The sequence below is a fragment of the Xiphophorus couchianus genome, chromosome 5, assembly GCF_001444195.1.
Source record: "Xiphophorus couchianus chromosome 5, X_couchianus-1.0, whole genome shotgun sequence".
In the NCBI taxonomy this organism is placed as follows: domain Eukaryota; kingdom Metazoa; phylum Chordata; class Actinopteri; order Cyprinodontiformes; family Poeciliidae; genus Xiphophorus; species Xiphophorus couchianus.
In genome coordinates this window covers 23,654,237-23,673,424 of record NC_040232.1, presented here as the reverse complement: position 1 = coordinate 23,673,424, position 19,188 = coordinate 23,654,237, and the positions used below count along the sequence as shown (strand labels likewise).

Below are 19,188 nucleotides of genomic sequence, written 5' to 3'. Positions count from 1 at the left end.
CTTAATCACTGACAGATATAGTGGTTTTTGTTTTTCAGGTATTCACCACATAAAAAGTTCTGACAAACATGGAGAAGATGGCTTGTCAAGAGCCCCTTGCTCTTAGGGTGTGTTATCACTTTGTGCCCACTGATCAAAGCTCTCTTGCCCTACTGGTTACCTTAAAGTGTTGTCTCTACTGTAGATATAACACCAGTAATTGTTGGCTTGTAGTTTTGGGACTGGAGCTTTGAATTACGGTATCTAAATTAGAGAGCATGGCAATTTCCAACAAAGCATTTCACAAGCATGTCACAAGTATTAAGTGTGTAGTCTTAACTGGATTCTTAGTGGAATCCATTTTTTTAAGAGAGAGGTGGTGATGACTCCACCGCTAAGGGTCTCTTTCTGTTTTTGTCTTAGTTTCTCCTGGTCACCGTTGCTCCAATCTAATATTCAAGGTGGCAGAATTTGGTGTAAGCTACATGAAAGGGTGCATACATCCTGCCTTGTATCTACAATTCATGGTGTTAGTGAGATGGTGTGTTGGGAGACCAAATTATCATCGTTTGCACAACACAGTTGCGTAAATCTTCCAATGGCTACATCCAGCATACTTTAAAGCAATTTCCTTTTCTTGTCTCCTACCACATCACACAGCTTCAATTATCTAAAACTGGGTTTTTGAACATGACAGTGAGCTCTGTACTCCAGTGACCTCCACAGTCACCAGAACTCGAGCCAAAATAGGACCTTTGGGATGTGATCGAACAGTATATTCACATGACGGACGTGCAGGCGACAAATCCAAGATGTTGTCAAGTCAGCAGGAATCACTATGTTGTGGCCATTTTTCTTAATCCTCGATGAATCTCTACGATAAACAAAAGAGGAAGTTGTGAAAGGGGAACATCTGAGGTACATAATTCTTCTAAGTGTACCCAATAAAATGGCATTTTAGTGTGTAGCATATATAGCGTGTTGTTAAGGCAAAGGAGATTGCTCTGAAGAAAACAAAGTTCAACACGACTGTGTTGTTTATGACACTGATCTTTCCCAGAAATGACAGCTTGAAGTGCAACCCCCAACACCACAGCTTCCCCTTCAACTTTTATACCCCAGCTCCGTGTGTCTGATACAAGAAGCTGATTTTTGAAAAGTTCTTAACAACTTATTTCTGTAGGAGCAATGGCATGATAGCAATAACAATAATAATAATAATAATTAATAACATGCGTTATACAATTTTCTACAGATTGTGGGTTAAATAACCCTCATTGGTGTGCATTTTGTTATACTGTGGTCTCAAAAAAATATGCAGGTTTGAAACTTGCATCAGACGAAAACAGCGCAAAGACAGTATCTGCTTAAAGGTACAAAGAAAAATGAAACCATGGCACGTTTTTATATTTTATATTCAACATGTGCGACAACAAAAAAGGTCTCAGACCTTATTTGGCGCTGATGCACAAGTTTACAATAGGAATTAAACACAAAGAGTATGATGCAATCTAAAACGAGAGCTTCTCCTCTGTCGCCGGCGCGCGTGTCGAAGAGAGGCTCGACTGTAAATCACCTGACATAAACCGCAAGTCAGAGCGCGCATGCGCTGGGATTTTTCACTATATAAGAAAGTGGTCGCCTCTTTTAGAGATTATTTTATCACAACCACTGGAGTCATGGGCAGCCCCAGCCAGCAGAACCCGAGTTCCGCGACTGACAATAATCTGACTAAAATAATAGAAAGAGCACCGACAACTCAGGTAAGGTTACGGCAGCGTCACGGACGCTTAATATGCTTCCCTTGGCATTAAACAACATAAAAGTCAGGTTGTCGACTAAAATAGATGCGTTCCCAAAGTACAAACGATTCTAAAAATGTAGTTTGGCTTCTATCTATAACTTTAGAGCGATTTTCTATGATATTTTCCAGTGAAGGTAAAGGGGGGTTTGGAGGGAGTGCGGGGAATCCCCGTCTCGCGACTTGAAGTTTAGGAGCGAGCATGAGACTTAAAAACTCGTTTGACTGCCTTTCCTTTGTTTCCAAGGCCGTATGTTAGAAACTCAGATGTATGTGTTGCTCTCTGCTGCAGGTTATGACGTTTAAGGGGTTCAGCATGCAGAAACTCTTCCAGGTGATGCAGGCGGTGGCCATGAGAAGCTGCAGCAAAGCCTGCCAGTTCTTCTGCCTTCCTGCTGTTGAAAAGAGGAACGATTCCCCAGGTAAATAATTAAAGTAGAAAACAAATGTGTGTGTATATATACATACATACATTTGTGGGAATATGGCGACGTGGAGGCCGAAAAGTTCCAAATCAACATCTGCTTCACTACTGTTGACAGATCAGACGCTTCATCGCAGGGAGGAGAAAAACGCACAAGGTAACCAAGGTTTTTATTGTTCAGTCTCTGTTTTTACTGTTTTGTAAAAAAAATCACCTGAAGACTTTTTAAAATACATATAAATTTCTTGTTTTATTTATATTTGAACATAAATATAATAGGCTTATATGTGGATTATGTCAAGTAAAGCAGCTGTTGGATGCAAAACAGTTTCTTCTTCAGTAAATAATGATGTAATTCCGCTGTGGCGTCACTCTGGAAAAAATCTACTTCCCGTTTCAGTGTTCTTTCGCTTTTCACTACCTCCACTGACAGATCGACTCACGAGCCCGCCCCCTACCGTTCTCATCATCAACATCAGTAACTCCACCATGGTCAACTGCGTCATCGGGGATTCCCACCCCTCCGCAGCGGCTGAGCGGCGGCCTCTGATGGAGGACTCTGAGCAGCAGAAAGCAGGTGGGTAACAACTGCAGCTCACACTTGTGCATCTTGAGTTATTTATTTTCTCTTTTTTGGCACCTAAACACATCCTGCTCACGTGTTACAGTGGAGGTGAGCTGCAGTTGCTGCCAAAGCCTGCAGGAGGCAGCACAGGCCGCGCCTTCAGAGCCTCCCCATCCACTGGCGGCGCACCAGAACATCATCATCCACAGCTCGTGCCTCAGCAACGTCATCGTGGGAGACAACAACTACATGCACGTTCAGCAGGACGAACTGCTCGACTAAAAGCCGAGAGATGTCTGAAGCCTCTCACACTAAAAGGCAGCGCTGCAGGAAGGAGGCGGCTGGATGTTCCGGTTCTCCTTCAAGCATTCTCACGGACATAACTGCTGGTTTGTTTGTCCCATGACTCGTGAGCATGTCCAAAAAAAAAAAAAATCTAGTAGAAACGAAAGCACTCTTAAAGGTTCTCTCACTGTGGTCCTCCTCGGAAGCGTCGGGCGTTGTGCAGTGCTGGAGCTTCTGCTTCCCTGACATAAAGAGGGGGAACTTTTACTGTAATGAACTTCTGCTGACTCAGTTTTATGTGGTGGATTGTTGATTTATTTTATTGGTTTACTGTATATATATATGTGTGTGTGTCAATTATCAAGTTTATGTCAAAAATCCTGTCCAGATAATGGGTTATAATAAAATGTAAGGCCTATGGTCATTAAGAGTAAACTTGCCAGTGCTATTTATTGCTCAAAGTATTTTTTAACATATATATATTTTATTTATTGACATTTCCGACTCATTTTTCCCTCAGGGAAAACCTTGTAAGTGTACGAAACGGAAAATGTAATTTAGCTTGTATTGTTTGATTTGTGACACTCCGCTTCTAATCAACTTGCTTGTTTGATTCATTTTAAAAAACATTTGTAATATTTTGTAATACTACTTTTTTTACAATAAAGACATGTATAGTTTACATATTTTTGTCCAATTTCTTATATATTTTTTTGCTTAACTTGCAAACATGGCGGTGGAAGAAAAAAAGTCACTTCTTCTTCTTCCCTTTCTTCTTCTTGCCTTTCTTCTCCTCTACCTTCTTGTAGGGGCCGAGGCCTCTGCGGACCATGGTGCCCCTCCAGTAGGCCTGGAGCTGCACAGATCACAACAAGAACATCAGCACACTGAGACCGGTCCGTCTCCGTGTGCTGTTCCGGTTGGACGCCGTTACCGTTGTGGCGGCTACAGCTTTCTCCTCCAGTTGGCTTTGCAAGTCCTGGTTCTTCTTGTCCTGCAGCACCACCCGCTCCATCTCCTTAAACTGAAACCAACCATAATTGGCGATGTGATTTAAAGGTGAGCCGTATGGTAACCGCTCTGCTGTGAGCGCTGCTGCTCACCATCCTCCTCATCTCCATCAGCTTGTCTATGTTCAAAGTTCTTTTGCAGCCCAGGTTATCCAGCTTGCTCTGCTTTTCCTGCTGCATCTTCTTGGTTTGCTGCTTCCACTTGTGCAGCCTCTGTTGAAACTCCTAATCAGAAACATAGAATTATGTCATGTGTAATACTAATAGAGTATTACTATTATTAGTACTACTCTACTAATAGAGTACTACTATTTTTAGTTAATACTAAAGTACTAATATTAGTAGCAGAACACTTGGTAGTGATTTGATGAATCATATACATGATTATGTATGATTTATCAAATCATATACATGAATTCATGTCTTTGTTTTTTTGAATATCCCTCTCAGAAACTTCATTAGCCGTCCACGGCAACTATTCCTTGGTTCATACTAATTCATAATTCTGTCTACGCAACAGAAGAAAATTACAGTAGCTTCAAACAGGATTTTTTTTTTTTGAAAACTGGAGAATAAAAAATATGCTGTGGCAAAACATTTGCACCAATGTTTGACACACTTATGCTTCAGGCAGTATTACGTAAAGTTGAAGAAAACGTTTTTGAGCTTTACCTCAAGCTACCTCCTCACAGAGCGCCTCCCCCACCCCCATCCTTACTCCCCCACTCAGCTCCTTCAGACTAGCCAGCAGCAACTGGCAATCACCTGGTGGTACTGAGCATCAGCTGAGCTCATTGTAGCAGCTATCTTTCAGTAATAGAGGAGCCACGTTGTGACGACTTCCTGAAGGCGGAGCTTCAGAAATAACAGGAGTTTTTAAAGAGACAGAGGCCCAATTTCAAGGTGATAAATTATGAAGGAAGATTTCGTTAAGTGATATTTGATGCATTTTTATAACTTAGGTTAACATAGTTGATTGTGCTATAAAATCCCACTATGTACTTATTATACCGCCCCTTTAATGGTATCCAAACATGATTCCCAGTTGGTAGCTTTAAGTTCCAGTACCCACATGTGAAAGGTTAAAGAAGCCCTGGAGTTCTTGCTCCTGGAACAGGTTTTTGCTTTCCTCAACTAGACTTTGAACCACATGTGAATTGCCCAGCAGTTAGATTAACCCTGCACTCTACATTACATCTCGTTCAGGACGTCACATTACCAACCTCGTACTGAACCTGGAGGAACGTCACGGTCTCCTCGTGAAATCTCGCCTCTTCTTCCATCTGCTTCTGCATAAGCTGAGAGCAAAGGCGAACAAAACTATGAAGGAGCGAAGTTCTATTTGACGGAGGAGGAAGTTCTGGCGCCTATCTCTGGGAGATTGGGGGTGATGTGAAAGAAAGATTGGAGATTGATGTACCTCCAGCTGGTCCAAAAGTTGAGCCTTCTGCCACGTCTCTTTGACTATTTGTGGGAACAGGACCGTGGTTTTTGTCTTCTTTTTATTCTGCAGTTTGGATGTTTCTTCTTCCAGGTCATTCAAAAGGAGGTACATTTTCTGTGGGGGAAAAGTTATTGGAAGAGCCGAGAGTCCTGGGAGGCATTTTCTTCGGTTAACACTCACTGACCCTCGCATTAGGTAAACTGCTTTTCAACACAAATTGCAACTGAAATGATCATATGCAGAACGGGGAGCATAGATGACTTTGAATGTAAAATGACTGTTGGTGCCATATGGGCTGCTCTTAGTATTTCACAAACTGAGATTTTCACACACAACCAGAAAACAGTCAGAAGAAGTGAAAATATCAAGCGTTTTTACATAAAGAGGAAGACAATGTGGAATTGGTGCAAAAGAAATATGGCATCAATCTGGCCACTCTGAGTATTAAAGGTGCATATTTTTACACACATATATATATATATATATATTTTTTTTTTTTTACTAATATGTAAAAACATATGTTTTTTTTAACATTTTTGTTAAAACTGTTACTAAATTCTGACAGCATAATATGAGTCAGATAATCTGAAAAGATTGAGTTTCTCCACTTCCTCTCGGTGCTCCTACTGCCGTCTGAAGAAACGCACCACTTCCAGTCAAATAAAACCAGTCAGAACCAGGAGGAGGGTCTTACCGCTGTCAGTCAATCTCAGGTATGCGCTGCTGAGTGTACTAATGGAGGAGAAACAACTTGGCGTTGCAGAATAAATGTTTATCCACCGTCACCGGCAGCCATGCTAACTAGCGTGGGAACTCATGAAGGAGAGAGTGTGAGTGGTGCATACATGAACGTGATTGACAGCGCTAAAACCCTCCTCCTGGCTCTGATTGGCTTTTTCTGGCGGAGCTGTGTGTTTCTGTAGTTGGCACTGAGAGAAGGCAGAGGAGCGCGATTTTGTTCCGCAGATTATCTGCCTCATATTATTCTGTCACGACACGGTGAAAGGTCTAACAAATACATGACGGAGAACTGAGGCAGTTTTCCGCTCTAGTGGTTTTTCCTTTAGGTAAGGCACAAATAATAACTGGACCAGTGAGCACGCGTTAACACCGCTAATCTCTCACGTGGATTTGATCCTTTTTGTCCTCGATTTCCTGCTGTAGTATCAGCAGAGCCTGTTCTCTCTCTTTCCGCTTTTTTTCATCCTCTCTGGGTGGGGAGATACACCACATAAGATTCACAAAAATAAAACATTTATTAGTGGAAATACTGGCAGCGTTGAACCTTTTCTTCCTGGCTGCTTTCTGTGCCTCATCCTCCTCCATGGCCTGAGGAATTGACTCAAAACTCTGGGTGTCCTCCAGCTCACAGCACAGCTTGGTGACGTGATGGTCGATGAACTGACTGCAGACACAAACAAAACCTATTTAAAGGGGGGAGGAGGGGAGAGACCTGATCCAACATACTTCTAGTTTTTTATTGTTCTGCTAATTACTCACCATTCTGCTTTGAGCTGCACCAGCCTGTCTTTTTCCTAAACATGGGCATAAAGAAACACATGTAAGGAGATATTTTTCATCCAGGAAACCTTCCCAAACACTAAGGAGGGAAAAGAAATCCAGAGAGCATCAAAAACTATTAAAGTGAGGGGATTTGCATGAATTTCCACGGTAATTCTGAAGAATTATCGTGGAATATAATAGATAGATATAATTTGGCAGGAAACAGATAAAAACTGCTTTGATTTGACTGATAACATAATATTTAGACAAAACTAGTGTTTCGTCTAAAACCTAGAGGGCCATATAAAAAGCTATGGTGGGCCAGATTTGGCCCACGGACCTTGAGTTTGACACATGTGATCCAAATGCTGCATGGAGCATGTTGGCCCAGGGCACCAAAGAGGCTAGGACCGGCCCTGGTGTCCTGTTGGGGTGTGAAGCAGTGGTAGGACCTGTGTGGATGTGGAGCCTCGCTCCCTGCTGATCTGCACCGACAGGGAATGTCCCAGTAAGTCCAACTGGTGAACGCAGTCTTCCAGTGCAGCCACTGTTCTCAGGCTCTGAATCTTCGATAAGGATAAGGACATCCTGAGTGGAGAACAGCAGAAAGGTCAGTGGATTCCTCCGCCTCCACGCCGTTATTTCACTGAATCAAATGTTGAGGCTCATAAAAACACAACTTCCAAACCACTTCCTCATTACAGTAATTCAAAAACAACGAGTTGACTAACTTCCGTTTCACACGAAGTGAGTCTGACTAGATAGCACTTACGTGTCGAGTAATTACTCTGGTGAGTTCCGTTTTACTGCCAATTTCTGTCGCACGACTCAGACGGTGTAATTAGCCTGAGCTAATGTTTGGCGTGTCACCATAGTAACAGGACGTACCCCCCCCCCCTCCTCCTCCGTAGTGAAAAGTAGAGCAACTTTTATTGTTGCTACTGTCTCGGATAAACCCGCGTACTCACTTTGGAATAATTTTATGAATTTATTATTTGCGTGGTTGAAAAGTTAAATGCAGCTACATTCATATAGTCCGTGATGATGCTCTGCACTTTGGTTCTCTATGTAGTTTTGAGATTTTAATTTTCCCTCTTGTTAATAAAATGTTGTTTTATGTATTATTAAGCTAATATTAACATCTAGAACTCCTGAAATCCCAGTGATCTTTTATTATTATTATTATTATTATTATTTTTGCCCTTCTGCTCTTCGTCTGAACAAAACATAAAGACTCCGCTCATGTATTGCAATACAGTTTATTGTCGTCGCTCGCTGGACTCTCTGCAGGTAGTTACAGATTAAAGGTAATACAGACCGAGGGAACAAGCTACGCTGGAGTACATGCATGTTGCTGCCCGTCACACCGTACCCGCTCCCCGATGCAGCTCGTCGCCTGTTGTCGCTGTCCTCACCGAGACAACATCCACCTGACCTACACACTCACACACAAACCATCACAAACAAAGTATGTACACCGACGCTGGGCGACTCTTCAACGAATGAGCGATCACGAAAGGCAGCTTGTAAGGCAGAAATATACCAGGTAGATGAGAAACACGTCCAGGCAAGCAGGCAGATTGTACCTCCTTCCACTCCGGATGATGATTATAAATCATAAAAGGCATTTTTTTAAAATGTTATGTCCTGTGCATAAAACAGCCAGGCTGTGAATTATTCGCCGCCCATACAGTGAACTGGGGTTTCGTCTGTAGATGAGGCATTTCATTATGACTAACCTTTACACAATGCAAACATTGTGACACAAGGAGTTAATAGAACGAAAGGTAAACGAGTTACTATATGTTGATTAGTGTCAAGAGACAATTGAGATTATGCAAAAAAGAAAAATAAAAAAAATAGGCACGTATGACATGAAAATTATTCAAAGACAAGTCGAATAGAAATAAACAGCCAGATGGTTTGCTTTGCAGAACAACAGCATTGATGTCACAGAACTTCACAGCCTCTGGAAAGATTGTGTGTAAAAAATAGGGAATATTTTTAGATTATGCTTGTGGTTTGTTTCATTCATAACAACAACAACAAAAAATACATGCAGATTTTTAAAAAAACTAAAATCGATAAAAAACTCAGCCACTTGTATCTATCGAGACTATTTCTGATGTGTTGCATTTTTAGAAGTGTTACGCGAATGCGACCCAAATCCAATTTTTTTCCCACCCAAATGCGACTCATATCCAAACAGACCAATTCCCATTTCTTGAAATTGGATCTGTGCCACTTCCACATGCGGTACTAAATCAGATAGATCTCCGATTGCTTTCAAGGCATCTGCAGTCTGAATAGTCACGCTGCATTTCATCTGACTTTTATGTGGCTGGCGTGAGACACGCGTCATAATTCTGCACCAGGAGAAACCAGATGCTGTAAATCTGGATGTAAACAATGGCAGAAAATTCTAATTATGAAATTATAATTTCTGAGTCATTGAAGTGCATCACATCACCAGCCCACCACTCCTGGTTCTGACTGTGCATCCAAATAGACTTCTCCAAAGAAGAAGTCAATGCTCCACAAAATGGGGACTGCCATTAGTTGTGCTTTCTTTGTCTTGTTATGAAAATCTGATTTCAGCAACAACAACCAAAAACACATCGGAATTGATCATCTAGACCTGCTGTGTGGACGTCGCCATAGAGACCCAGTAGTTCAGCAGTGGTTCTGTTACAGCAAAATAACATCCAGCATCATCTCTGGTAAACACCCAAGTTCTGACAAAATTACCTTGTATACAAATAATTCATTTAGTAGACATGAAGTAACTGCTGCTCATGAGAAAGTAAAAACAGGCCCAGATAAAAGTGGCTGAGGTGAGCTTCCTCCTGGTGGATAGGCTGAGCAGCTCCATCATCTCAGCCCAGACTGGAGCTGATCTAAATCTGATTAATGACAGTAAACCGATCAGGACGCCCTGATCGGTCACTCAGGACCTAATTTGAAGCTGTTTCATTTTGTGGGATGGATTTCTTACTCAAACGAGAGCTTTGAGCAGACCTGGAAGTCACTAGAGGAACTGTGTACCTCTTGATTTGAGAATAAGCTGGGATGTGTTGCAGGGCTAAATGATGCTAAAGCATAGAGTTACACTGCAAAAACACAAAAGTATTTTTTTTTCTTGTTTTTAATGCAAATATGTTAGTTTTGTGTCTTTTTTAAGAGTACTAATTTAAAAAGTAACATTTCAGCAAGATATAGGAGCTATTTTTAAATAAATATTTCCTTAATATATATATATATATTTTTAAGTACTAATTCCACTCGCATTTTTCACTAATTATAAGATATTTTTCCTCATGTAATAAGTGAAATAATCTGCCAGTGGAACTAGTACTTTTTTTTAATCAATATTAAGAAATTATTGACTTAAAACAAGTTGAAAAGTTACTTATTTCTTACCTTATTTGTCTTAGTTTTTTATCATTTCAAATGTACTCAGATATTTGCACTAGGAACTGTTCCTTCTGTGATCTTATCTTAAATAAACAGACAACAATGAACAGATGGATGAATTGTAGGCTTCAGGTAGGTTACCATGGCAACAACCCCCCCAAGAACGAAGGTTTTTGTTTGTCAAAAAAAAAAAAAGTATTACTGTATTTGGCACAAATGAATATTTAAAACAAAACGTTGTTTCTGTCTGGTTCTAATTCTGTCAGAAACGTCTTGCATTTCCTCCAGAGAAACAAGCAGAGCGAAGCTCTCAGGTGGGCTGACAGCAGCAGTGAGGAAACATCTCCCTGAGCTGTGTCCATCGGTGAAACCTAAAGTAGAAGGTGGCTTTTCCTTTTTCTTTTTGTTTTCTTTTCGGACGCGACCCTTTACAGAACACACACATACACCCAAACACACATGTAAAAAACTAAATTATAGCCCATATAAAATATACAGCTTTATATTCTGTGTTTTCTTGAGCGTCTCTCTCTCTCTCTCTCTGTTTAATCCTCTGGTTTGTGCTTTTAAATGAATCTGAGTTGACCTGGACCGCCCTCTTGTGCCATCAGTGGTGAGATGTCAGTTCACTCGGACTCTCAGGTTGTTTTTACGTCGACCGTTTGTGGGCAGAGCAGAGTAAGACTCAGATGTTGGCTAGGAGAAAAGGGGGGGGGCAAGAACTGAAAAAGACTGGCAGTCCCTGCAACATGCAGTTGTCTGGAGTTGCTGTGCATGATGAGGAGGAAAGGAAAACTTTGTCTCTAAAAGTTCATGTGAGTTGTTCCGACCACTCTCTGCAACCCGGCTGAGCACGGGCGCCTTTAGATTTCGTTGATTGTTCGTTCCGAGGGCCTGTAGCCCTCGGCGCCCTTAGGGGACGACATGTAGAAGGACTGCGTCTTGCGTTTTAAGCGAGCCCTCTTGGTGGCTAGCGACAGGCTGTGCTTGCTGGAGGCGATGATGTCAGAGATGAACTTCTTGCAGTCCACACACACCTCCATGGTGGCCCAGTCCTCCGTTAGCTCGGGGGGCAGCTCCAGTTCCTCGTGAGACTTCAGAGAGCCGTGCTTCGAGAGCCTGCGGCGAGCAGAGACAGACAAATACCAGGCCTCTGTAGAAAAGCTTATGAGATCATTAAACTACTGGCTTCAGGTGGCTTCAACAGAAACAGTTAAAACATTCAATAAATTACAATATGAATAAAAAGTCATTTTATTTTAGGAATTTTGTTACTAATTGAGACACTTGATATAGATTCATTCCTCAGAGATGGATGTTTGGAAGCCTATACTTCTATTAAAGGGGCAGTGTAATGTATTTTCCAAGCATATAGTGTCATTTTATAAACAATCAAGTAATGATGTTACATTCAGGTGTTGTAAAAATTCTGTATATATCAAATATAATTTACTTTGTAGTTTAATGGCTTGAAACTGGGCCTGTGTCTCTTTAAAAACAGCTTTTGCTGAGACTCCGCCTTCAGGAAGTGATCACTCCTCTATTAGCTGTTTAACAACGTTTTCAGCAGCGATGCACTAAGAAGTAGCTCCTATAATGAGCTCAGCAGATGTGCAGTTCCACCAGGTGTTAAAGGTGTTACTAATTGGTGCCGGCTAGTTTGAAGGAGCTAGCCGGCAGCTAGCTCCGGCTAGCCGGACTCTGTGGAGTCACGGCTGCTCTGTGAGGCGGAAGCTCAGAAGCTTTGAAAGAGCAGCTCGGAGGAGGAGCTGCGTCTCGAAGGCGGAGCTCGATCCACCCAGGCTTTATGAGTAGCTAAATGGTTATCATGGGACATTAAAGGATTTCTCAGACATGCGTGAAATGTGAAAAATGTATAAAATAATTTGCTAAACAAGTACAACAAGGTTTAATTATGATTGTTGATTTTGTCTGTAGATATGTTTTAGAAAAATGTACAGAAAAGATTCAGTTGTTTGGATTTTGAAAATGCTGTATGTATAAAAATAAGTGAACTTATAATAATCTTATGCTTCCACCTACACTTTTTTCGGCCCACATTTTGCGTTTTGGACACATCTGATTGATTAAAAGCTATTTTTAAAAGCAGTAGTGTGTACGTTTAATACCTGCTTAAAGGTTATTACTTTTAAAAGATTATTTTACTCTGACAATCTGACAAATATATTCAAATTTATTGAACATTTCTAGACTGTAATCTTCCAGACTTGCAATTTTGATTCTCTCCACTAGATGTCAGTGGCCGGCTGTGTGAAGCAGCAAACTGTGAAGCCTCAGCTTGTTGGAAGAAGACGCAGCTCAGCTTTGAATTAGAAACACTGAACTGTTTTGTCTTCTCAGCTTCAAAACAGCAACATTCTATTAGCAGTTCTCATATTATTTCTATGTGTATTTCAATGCAGAATAATTCACTTTTTTCCCGGCAGCAAATGAAGAGTTCTGGAGCTCTTACTTGGACATGGTTTTGTGGATACTGTGGCGCTGTTGGCTCCCTGACGGTTTGTCAGCCTTGGCAGCTGCAGCTGCTCCCATAGCTTTCCCAGCTCCTTTAGATGCTGCCTTCGTAGCTCCTTTCAAAGTCGGGGTGGAAGCGGCCCCTCCCGCTGCCGCCGACGGCCCCGGCCCTCCGGCCACAGAGAGGCCTTGTCCTACGGCAGTCATGGCACTTATTCTGTCTTTGGGCAGAGTGTTGGTGGATCCGATGGAGTAGATAGGGAGACTGGAATACGGTTTAGATGGAAGCCGCATCTGGTGGAAATTGAAGGCAGAAATGTTATCAGTGGTATATAGTCGTATTTAAATTATTATTTAAATTTCCACCAAAAAAACTTTTAGCTTAATCTCAGAAATTTTCTAGAAAAAAAAAAGAGGAAATTTCTGAGCTACAAAAGTAGAAAAATTGCAAGAAAAGAACTCAGAAAATTTGAGAGGAATCCCAGAAATTATCTGGAAAAAAGGACATTTCTGAACTATAAATGTTCAAAATCTGAAAGAAAAAAATCCTGACATTTCGAGATTAAAATTTTGGAATTTAGAAAATTCTCTAGCTTTTTCTGTAAAATTTCTGAGATTGATTTAAAAATATTTTGGTGAAATTTTTACTCCTTTTTTTCCATCTACAATGGCCCTAATGCACCATCACATTGACGCCACGGTGAGCTGATTGGCTGATGGATTCATTCTGTGTGACGTACCTTTTTGCAGCACTGTGAGCACACAGGCCTACAAACAGAAGGTTGGAACATAAAACAGAGAAAGACATTAGTTATAGTCAATGCTGCAAAACACGAAGAGACATCTAGCTTGTATAGATTTCTAAATATGAAAAAGTTTACTTTATGCAGAACTGGCAGGTATAGGACCAGGTGAAGAAGGAAAACCTTTTGGTTCGACAGCAGAAGCAAAGCTGCAATAAAACATGAATGGAATTATTTAGTCCACTGACAACTACAGTACATGTACACTCAACAATAGAAAACTATTTTCTGAAGAAAAATGTATAAAGTTGTGAAATGAATACCCATGTTCCCAAGACTTTACATTAATGGGCATAATAATGACATTATCTGGTCCTCATCAGTTAGCATTGTCATAGTAGATAAATATACAGTTCTTCTCTATATATGGGACTATAACTTAGATTTGGGCATTTATTTCTAAACGCATCACAAAACCAGGAATAGGTTTTTGTTTTGAAGATCTGGTAGAAATCAGATGATCCTGACTTGTTTCTGCTAAGCGTGGAGTAAGCCTCGGCCATATGATTCATTTAACGGTACCTTGCCCTTCTTCATGGCGTTGTAGATGTCTTTGTACTGCTGGAACTTCTCCAGCTCTGCTTTCACCAGCACCTGTCTGATATGCATCACTTCCTCCACCGTCAGAGACAGACACTCCACGGGGAAACAAAACTCCTCCTGCAAAAAAACCCCCCAACAAAACAACACGCTTATTTAGACCCAAACACTTCGAAACTAAAGGCAAAATCATAACCGTTTTTTTAAACCCTGTCTATATCACATCAGCCTTTAAAGAACCATTAAAAAAATGCATTTATACTTTGTGATATCCAAATGGTGGGCTGCACAATGGAGCAGTTAGTAGCCCTGTTGCCTTGCAGCAAGAAGGTCCTGGGTTCGATTCCCAGCCCGGGGTCTTTCTGCAAGGAGTTAGCATGTTCTCCCTGTGCATGAGTGGGTTCTCTCCGGGTACTCCGGCTTCCTCCCACAGTCCAAAAACATGACTGTTAGGTTAATTGGTCTCTCTAAATTCTCCCTAGGTGTGAGTGTGTGTGTGCATGGTTGTGTATCCTGTCTGTTTCTGTGTCGCCTTGTGACAGACTAGATGTGACAGCACTTGATATTCCAGAAACTGTTATAGTATCTACTTGCGCTAAGTTTAGAAAAGCCACAAAGTCCGTAACCCTGGTTAGTAACTTTAGGCCATGGCAGAAGTTTGCTGTTATTGTTGATAAATGGAGCCTAAAGAAGCATTAGGAGAGGATAGCAGGGCTACAGTGGTAGCACCAGGACTGACTGAGAGGAGACTGGCAAACCTTAAGTGACTCCCTTCGTCTGATGCAAACACTTCTGCACAGAACAAAAAGCACCTTGACCAAACCCAACAGAAACGCCTCAGTGGGGTGGGAGCTCTGCAAAGAATGGAGAGCTGGGGGAGACGGGTGGAGGAGGAGGAGCAGGAGGGAAGTGATCCAGGAAGGATGCGAGGCTGTCGCCCCGGCGATCTGAATGTGAAGACGGATGAGGTGTTTGTGGGGAAAAAGGAGAACAGAGCAGCTGGATTGAATAACTGTACTTTACTGAAAGGGTGACCAAAGGAGAGAGCTAAAATGAAAACGGTGATCTATTTAACTTTCAAACCAAAGCAAGACGCAGTTAACTTCTTTAAAGTTTTCAACGGTCTTCTTGGTTATTCTTTCACATCATTTCCAATTTTCACAAATCAAATGTGTGCAAATCTTTATCAATATTCTGCTACTGTAAAAAAAACAACACAACTTCCCAATTGTGGTGTTTCCAATAAATAAGAAATGAAATTAAAATCACACGTGAAAATGCTTGTTCATGCGACAAGTCATAAAAATCATGGCAGTAACAGATGTAAACAGTTACATGAGATATATTCATATTTCATCCATGGCACTAGAACTCATCATCTATCAGAGCTCTGGTGGAACCAGCCGCAAACTGTCCAGGAAAAAAAACACAAAACCATCAGCCTCCTACCGCCACTTCCTGTCGTCTTCTTTGTCGTCTTTGCCAGTAGTAACATCTGGCTGTTGATCATGTGACTCATGTCATGCGAAAACTGCGTTTCCATTCCAGTTTTGCGAAATACACCAATTTTGATACGGCTGAAAAACCACGTCATCCTATCAAAAATTGTGAGATCTTTTTTAAATTGGCGCTTTTCTGCTAAGCAAATTTATTTTCACAATTTAAATTTGGGCACTTAATCAATAGAAAGGCAGCTAGTGTTTCAGACGCCATTTCACAGTTTAGGAGTGAATGAATGTGGGGATCTCACTCACCAGAGACTTGGAGTTCTGCTTGGACGGTGGCTGAAACTGTCGGACGCTGGTGGGCGTTTCCTTCTCGATGGAGTGTCTCCTCTGGGGGGTCTGACGCCTCTCTGGCTGAGGTGTGGAGGAGATGGGCAGGAACATGGGAGGGGCTGGTGTAAGAAAGGACAGACAACAAATGAGGAAACTTCAATCAGAAATTATTTTTGAACTGATGAGAAGTTAACACCCTACCTGCGGTAGAGAACTCTGCTAGCATCTTTAGTGTGAATTCAGGTTAGCTGAACCCAGAGGCTAAAACTAACATTTAGCTAACACTTAACTTCTCGAAACATTGATGTACTTTACTGTGTCCTTAACAAGCATGTGACTTATTAATAATAATTATGGTTCAACTGAACAGCAGCCTTCCACTCAAATTTATGCAGTTTTCACAACAACATCATAGGGGGCAACAATGTAGTGTTCTACTGTATTTAACAGAGGAAGAGAAGAAGAAAATAATGGAAACGAAAGAATCAAGCAATTTTTCAACAGTTTTGGGGTTTTAGTTCTCCCTGAAATATTGATAATCAACACTGGGAAAACAGCAGAGCTTTCCCAGATGTATTTCTCTGAAAACAAATAGTGATGCATGATGTTAGTTTTTTTTTTTACATATAGGTATTGGTCCAATGAGTAAAGCTGGTCCAATAAAATAAAAATTCATAACTCTCCAGAGGGTTCAGTATCTCAGAGCTTAATTAATATTTTTGAAGAGACAATTTTGTTTATAGTCATCATAATCCATTTTAATGGTTTTGGTTGTGTGTGATTTTTATTTTCAATTTATTTGTTGTTTTGTTTTTGGTTATTGTGTTTTATTTTGGATAATTAAAATATGTCACACTTCCATTGTAGAGTGTCCTGTACAAAATTAAAGTTTATTATTCTTGCAAACTTGAATTACTATGCCGTTATAAATATATTACTTGAAAATGGTCTCAAAATGGCAATATTATCGTTTACCGTAATAATTACCGGGACAATTTATCATCCAGCAGAATTCGAATGCCTGATGCAGGAAATACAATACCTTACCAACTATTGCATCTAAGCGGTGCAGTGATGTCACAATTGTGATTTAGCTCTAATTTATAATCAATTAATTGAGTAAGACATTGACTGCTCATAACGTTTCACCAGAAACTCACTTTAATAGTTCTGAACTATTCATTTAACCAAAGAACAAAAAAATCCCACATTACATAAACTCTGAGTCATGTTATGACTCAGTCATGGCAAGGTTGTTAGATTAAATCTCACTTGTTGCTATCAGGTAAATTTTTTTATTAAGCAGCCAATTCAGCTCTGATGAAAGGTGAAATACCTTTCACCTTCTTGACTCACTTTTCTTTCCCAGTGCAGACTCTGGGGACGTATCATCCATCAAAGACGTTGCCACGCTGGAGTTGCTTGCCGATGTTCGCCCGACCCACTCGTCCTGAATACACAAATGTTACCATGCCCTGCACTCGTCTTTTTGCTTCTGAAAGGTGAAGCTTAAAAACAAAAAACAACTTACATCAGAGTCGGAGCTGTCCAGCTCAGCCAGGCTGGGCGCCTTCAGGAGTTTCTTCCTCTGAGGGACGGACTGAGATCCGGAGGGCTCTACTCTGGGAGAGCGTGACCCGTTGGTCAGAGACAGAGAACTGGACGTCCTCCTGCCCATGTACGGACTGAACTCATCTGCACAGAGCCACGCAGGAGGCAGTCACTCGACAGGAAGGGAAAGCAGATCAAATGGATCTCGACCCGCCTCCTCCTGTGCTCCGTTGCATCCTCATTGGGTTTTACGCCGGATCTTTAAATTGGTTTTCTCTTCTTTTCTCTTCCCTCGCCCCCATTTATAAAATGGCAACCAGATCCGTCTGAGTGAAAGGATGGAATTTAATCTGCCACAGAGGACCAGGGTTGGAGATCCATTTGAGGGTGGAGGAGTTTGGGAGGGATGCGGAGGAGGTTCAAAGGAGAACGTAGAAAACGCAGACAGTATTTAGATTATCTATGACATCCTTTTATTTACCACTAACTCTGATAATATTTATCTTTTTGTGTGAACTACGTCCTCAAATGTAAGGCCTTACTTTGTATTGACCAAACTGGAACTGGGATGAGAGCAGAATATTTAAAGCAAAGGACAAAACCTTCACAAAGTTTAGTAGAAAACGAGGAGCGTAAGAGGAGGAGGTGCAGGAGTACAAGCCTCTCTAAAACCCAACATTTCTAAGAAAAAAAAAAAAATCAAACAAGACTTTTAAGTGATTTACTCAGACATCATTTTGCATTCTGCATAGCTCTTTGAGCTCCCAGCAGTCGAGTTTTTCTTTTTTTTTTTGGGAGACGTTAGTTTGCAGCCAGGGAGGGGAGACAGAAAAGGCCAAAAGATTAAAGCCAAACAAGGTTGTTCAAACCGCAGCACTGCTGATACGTTACCTACTCCTGTACGGAACAAATCCTGAGGCATACTGCGAGTTTTGCCAAAACCTAAAAGGTAGACACCTCTCTTATTAGAGCAGCACAGAGAACATAATGCAACTAAACCATTAACTGCATCCAAACAATCCATATTCTCAAATGGCAGCGGTACCTTCTCAGCTAACAGTTTAACACTTTTTAAGCCTTTCTCTTCCCTGTTCCTGATTGAGAGATTTCCAACCTGTTTTCTTTGAACTTTTCTAATATATCACATCAATCTTTCATTTGTGGCTTGCATTGCAAGTTTGGTTTGAAGAAGTAAAAAGCATGATATCGACCGATACCGATCGGACACAAAAAAAACCCAGCTGAATTGACTTAAAATGTTTCTTTCTTCGAAGTACAGACATAAATGTACAGAATTAGTCATTTATTTGATTACTCTGCACCAGCAGAGCACATTTAAATACACCAGCAGCTTCACAAGCTGGCTCAAACATGTAGAAAACCCCCCACAACTTTCCTTTGTTCAGTCAGTGTAACTAGCAGTGTAACAGCTAATGTAAAATAAATAATAAAGAAACTGAAACTGACAAAAACAATAGGTTGACTGTTTTGGTCAAACATATAGATTTAAACCGCAACAAACCTTTTTTTTTCAAATGGTTCAGAAAGTGTAATTATATTCTAAATATAATGTAACATAAATAATGATGATGTGCCTCGGAGAACAAAGCATAGAA

General features: G+C 41.0%; 3 protein-coding genes across 5 annotated transcripts in view; 1 reads left to right on the top strand and 2 right to left on the bottom strand.

Moving 5' to 3' along the window:
• The first annotated feature begins 1,427 nt into the window (after positions 1 to 1,427).
• LOC114143877 (uncharacterized) lies at positions 1,428 to 3,236 on the top strand. Its single transcript, XM_028016247.1, has 5 exons — positions 1,428 to 1,742; positions 2,073 to 2,202; positions 2,323 to 2,361; positions 2,638 to 2,781; positions 2,873 to 3,236. The coding sequence occupies exons 1-5, from the start codon at positions 1,584 to 1,586 to the stop codon at positions 3,049 to 3,051; spliced, it is 651 nt and encodes a 216-aa protein (XP_027872048.1). The 5' UTR covers positions 1,428 to 1,583; the 3' UTR covers positions 3,052 to 3,236.
• A 242-nt stretch (positions 3,237 to 3,478) lies between these two features.
• On the bottom strand, positions 3,479 to 7,914 carry drc9 (dynein regulatory complex subunit 9). The gene is made up of 10 exons (XM_028016246.1): positions 7,784 to 7,914; positions 7,464 to 7,599; positions 7,009 to 7,043; positions 6,794 to 6,913; positions 6,634 to 6,718; positions 5,485 to 5,622; positions 5,288 to 5,362; positions 4,158 to 4,289; positions 3,989 to 4,078; positions 3,479 to 3,910 (listed from the first exon to the last, which is right to left on the bottom strand). The coding sequence occupies exons 2-10, from the start codon at positions 7,596 to 7,598 to the stop codon at positions 3,806 to 3,808; spliced, it is 915 nt and encodes a 304-aa protein (XP_027872047.1). The 5' UTR covers position 7,599; positions 7,784 to 7,914; the 3' UTR covers positions 3,479 to 3,805.
• A 340-nt stretch (positions 7,915 to 8,254) lies between these two features.
• spire1b (spire-type actin nucleation factor 1b) overlaps positions 8,255 to 19,188 on the bottom strand; it is a 37,952-nt gene continuing 27,018 nt past the window's right edge. For 2 of the 3 annotated variants that reach the window (XM_028016241.1, XM_028016242.1), the window contains 8 exons: positions 17,553 to 17,716; positions 17,378 to 17,471; positions 15,998 to 16,140; positions 14,226 to 14,363; positions 13,782 to 13,852; positions 13,641 to 13,668; positions 12,899 to 13,194; positions 8,255 to 11,544 (listed from right to left, as the gene is read on the bottom strand). In XM_028016241.1, the coding sequence (XP_027872042.1) occupies positions 11,289 to 11,544; positions 12,899 to 13,194; positions 13,641 to 13,668; positions 13,782 to 13,852; positions 14,226 to 14,363; positions 15,998 to 16,140; positions 17,378 to 17,471; positions 17,553 to 17,716 (1,190 nt within the window). In that variant the 3' untranslated portion in view covers positions 8,255 to 11,288. Of the gene's footprint in view, positions 11,545 to 12,898; positions 13,195 to 13,640; positions 13,669 to 13,781; positions 13,853 to 14,225; positions 14,364 to 15,997; positions 16,141 to 17,377; positions 17,472 to 17,552; positions 17,717 to 18,463; positions 18,515 to 19,188 lie in introns of all 3 variants that reach the window. The other variant, XM_028016240.1, reaches the window with a different exon arrangement.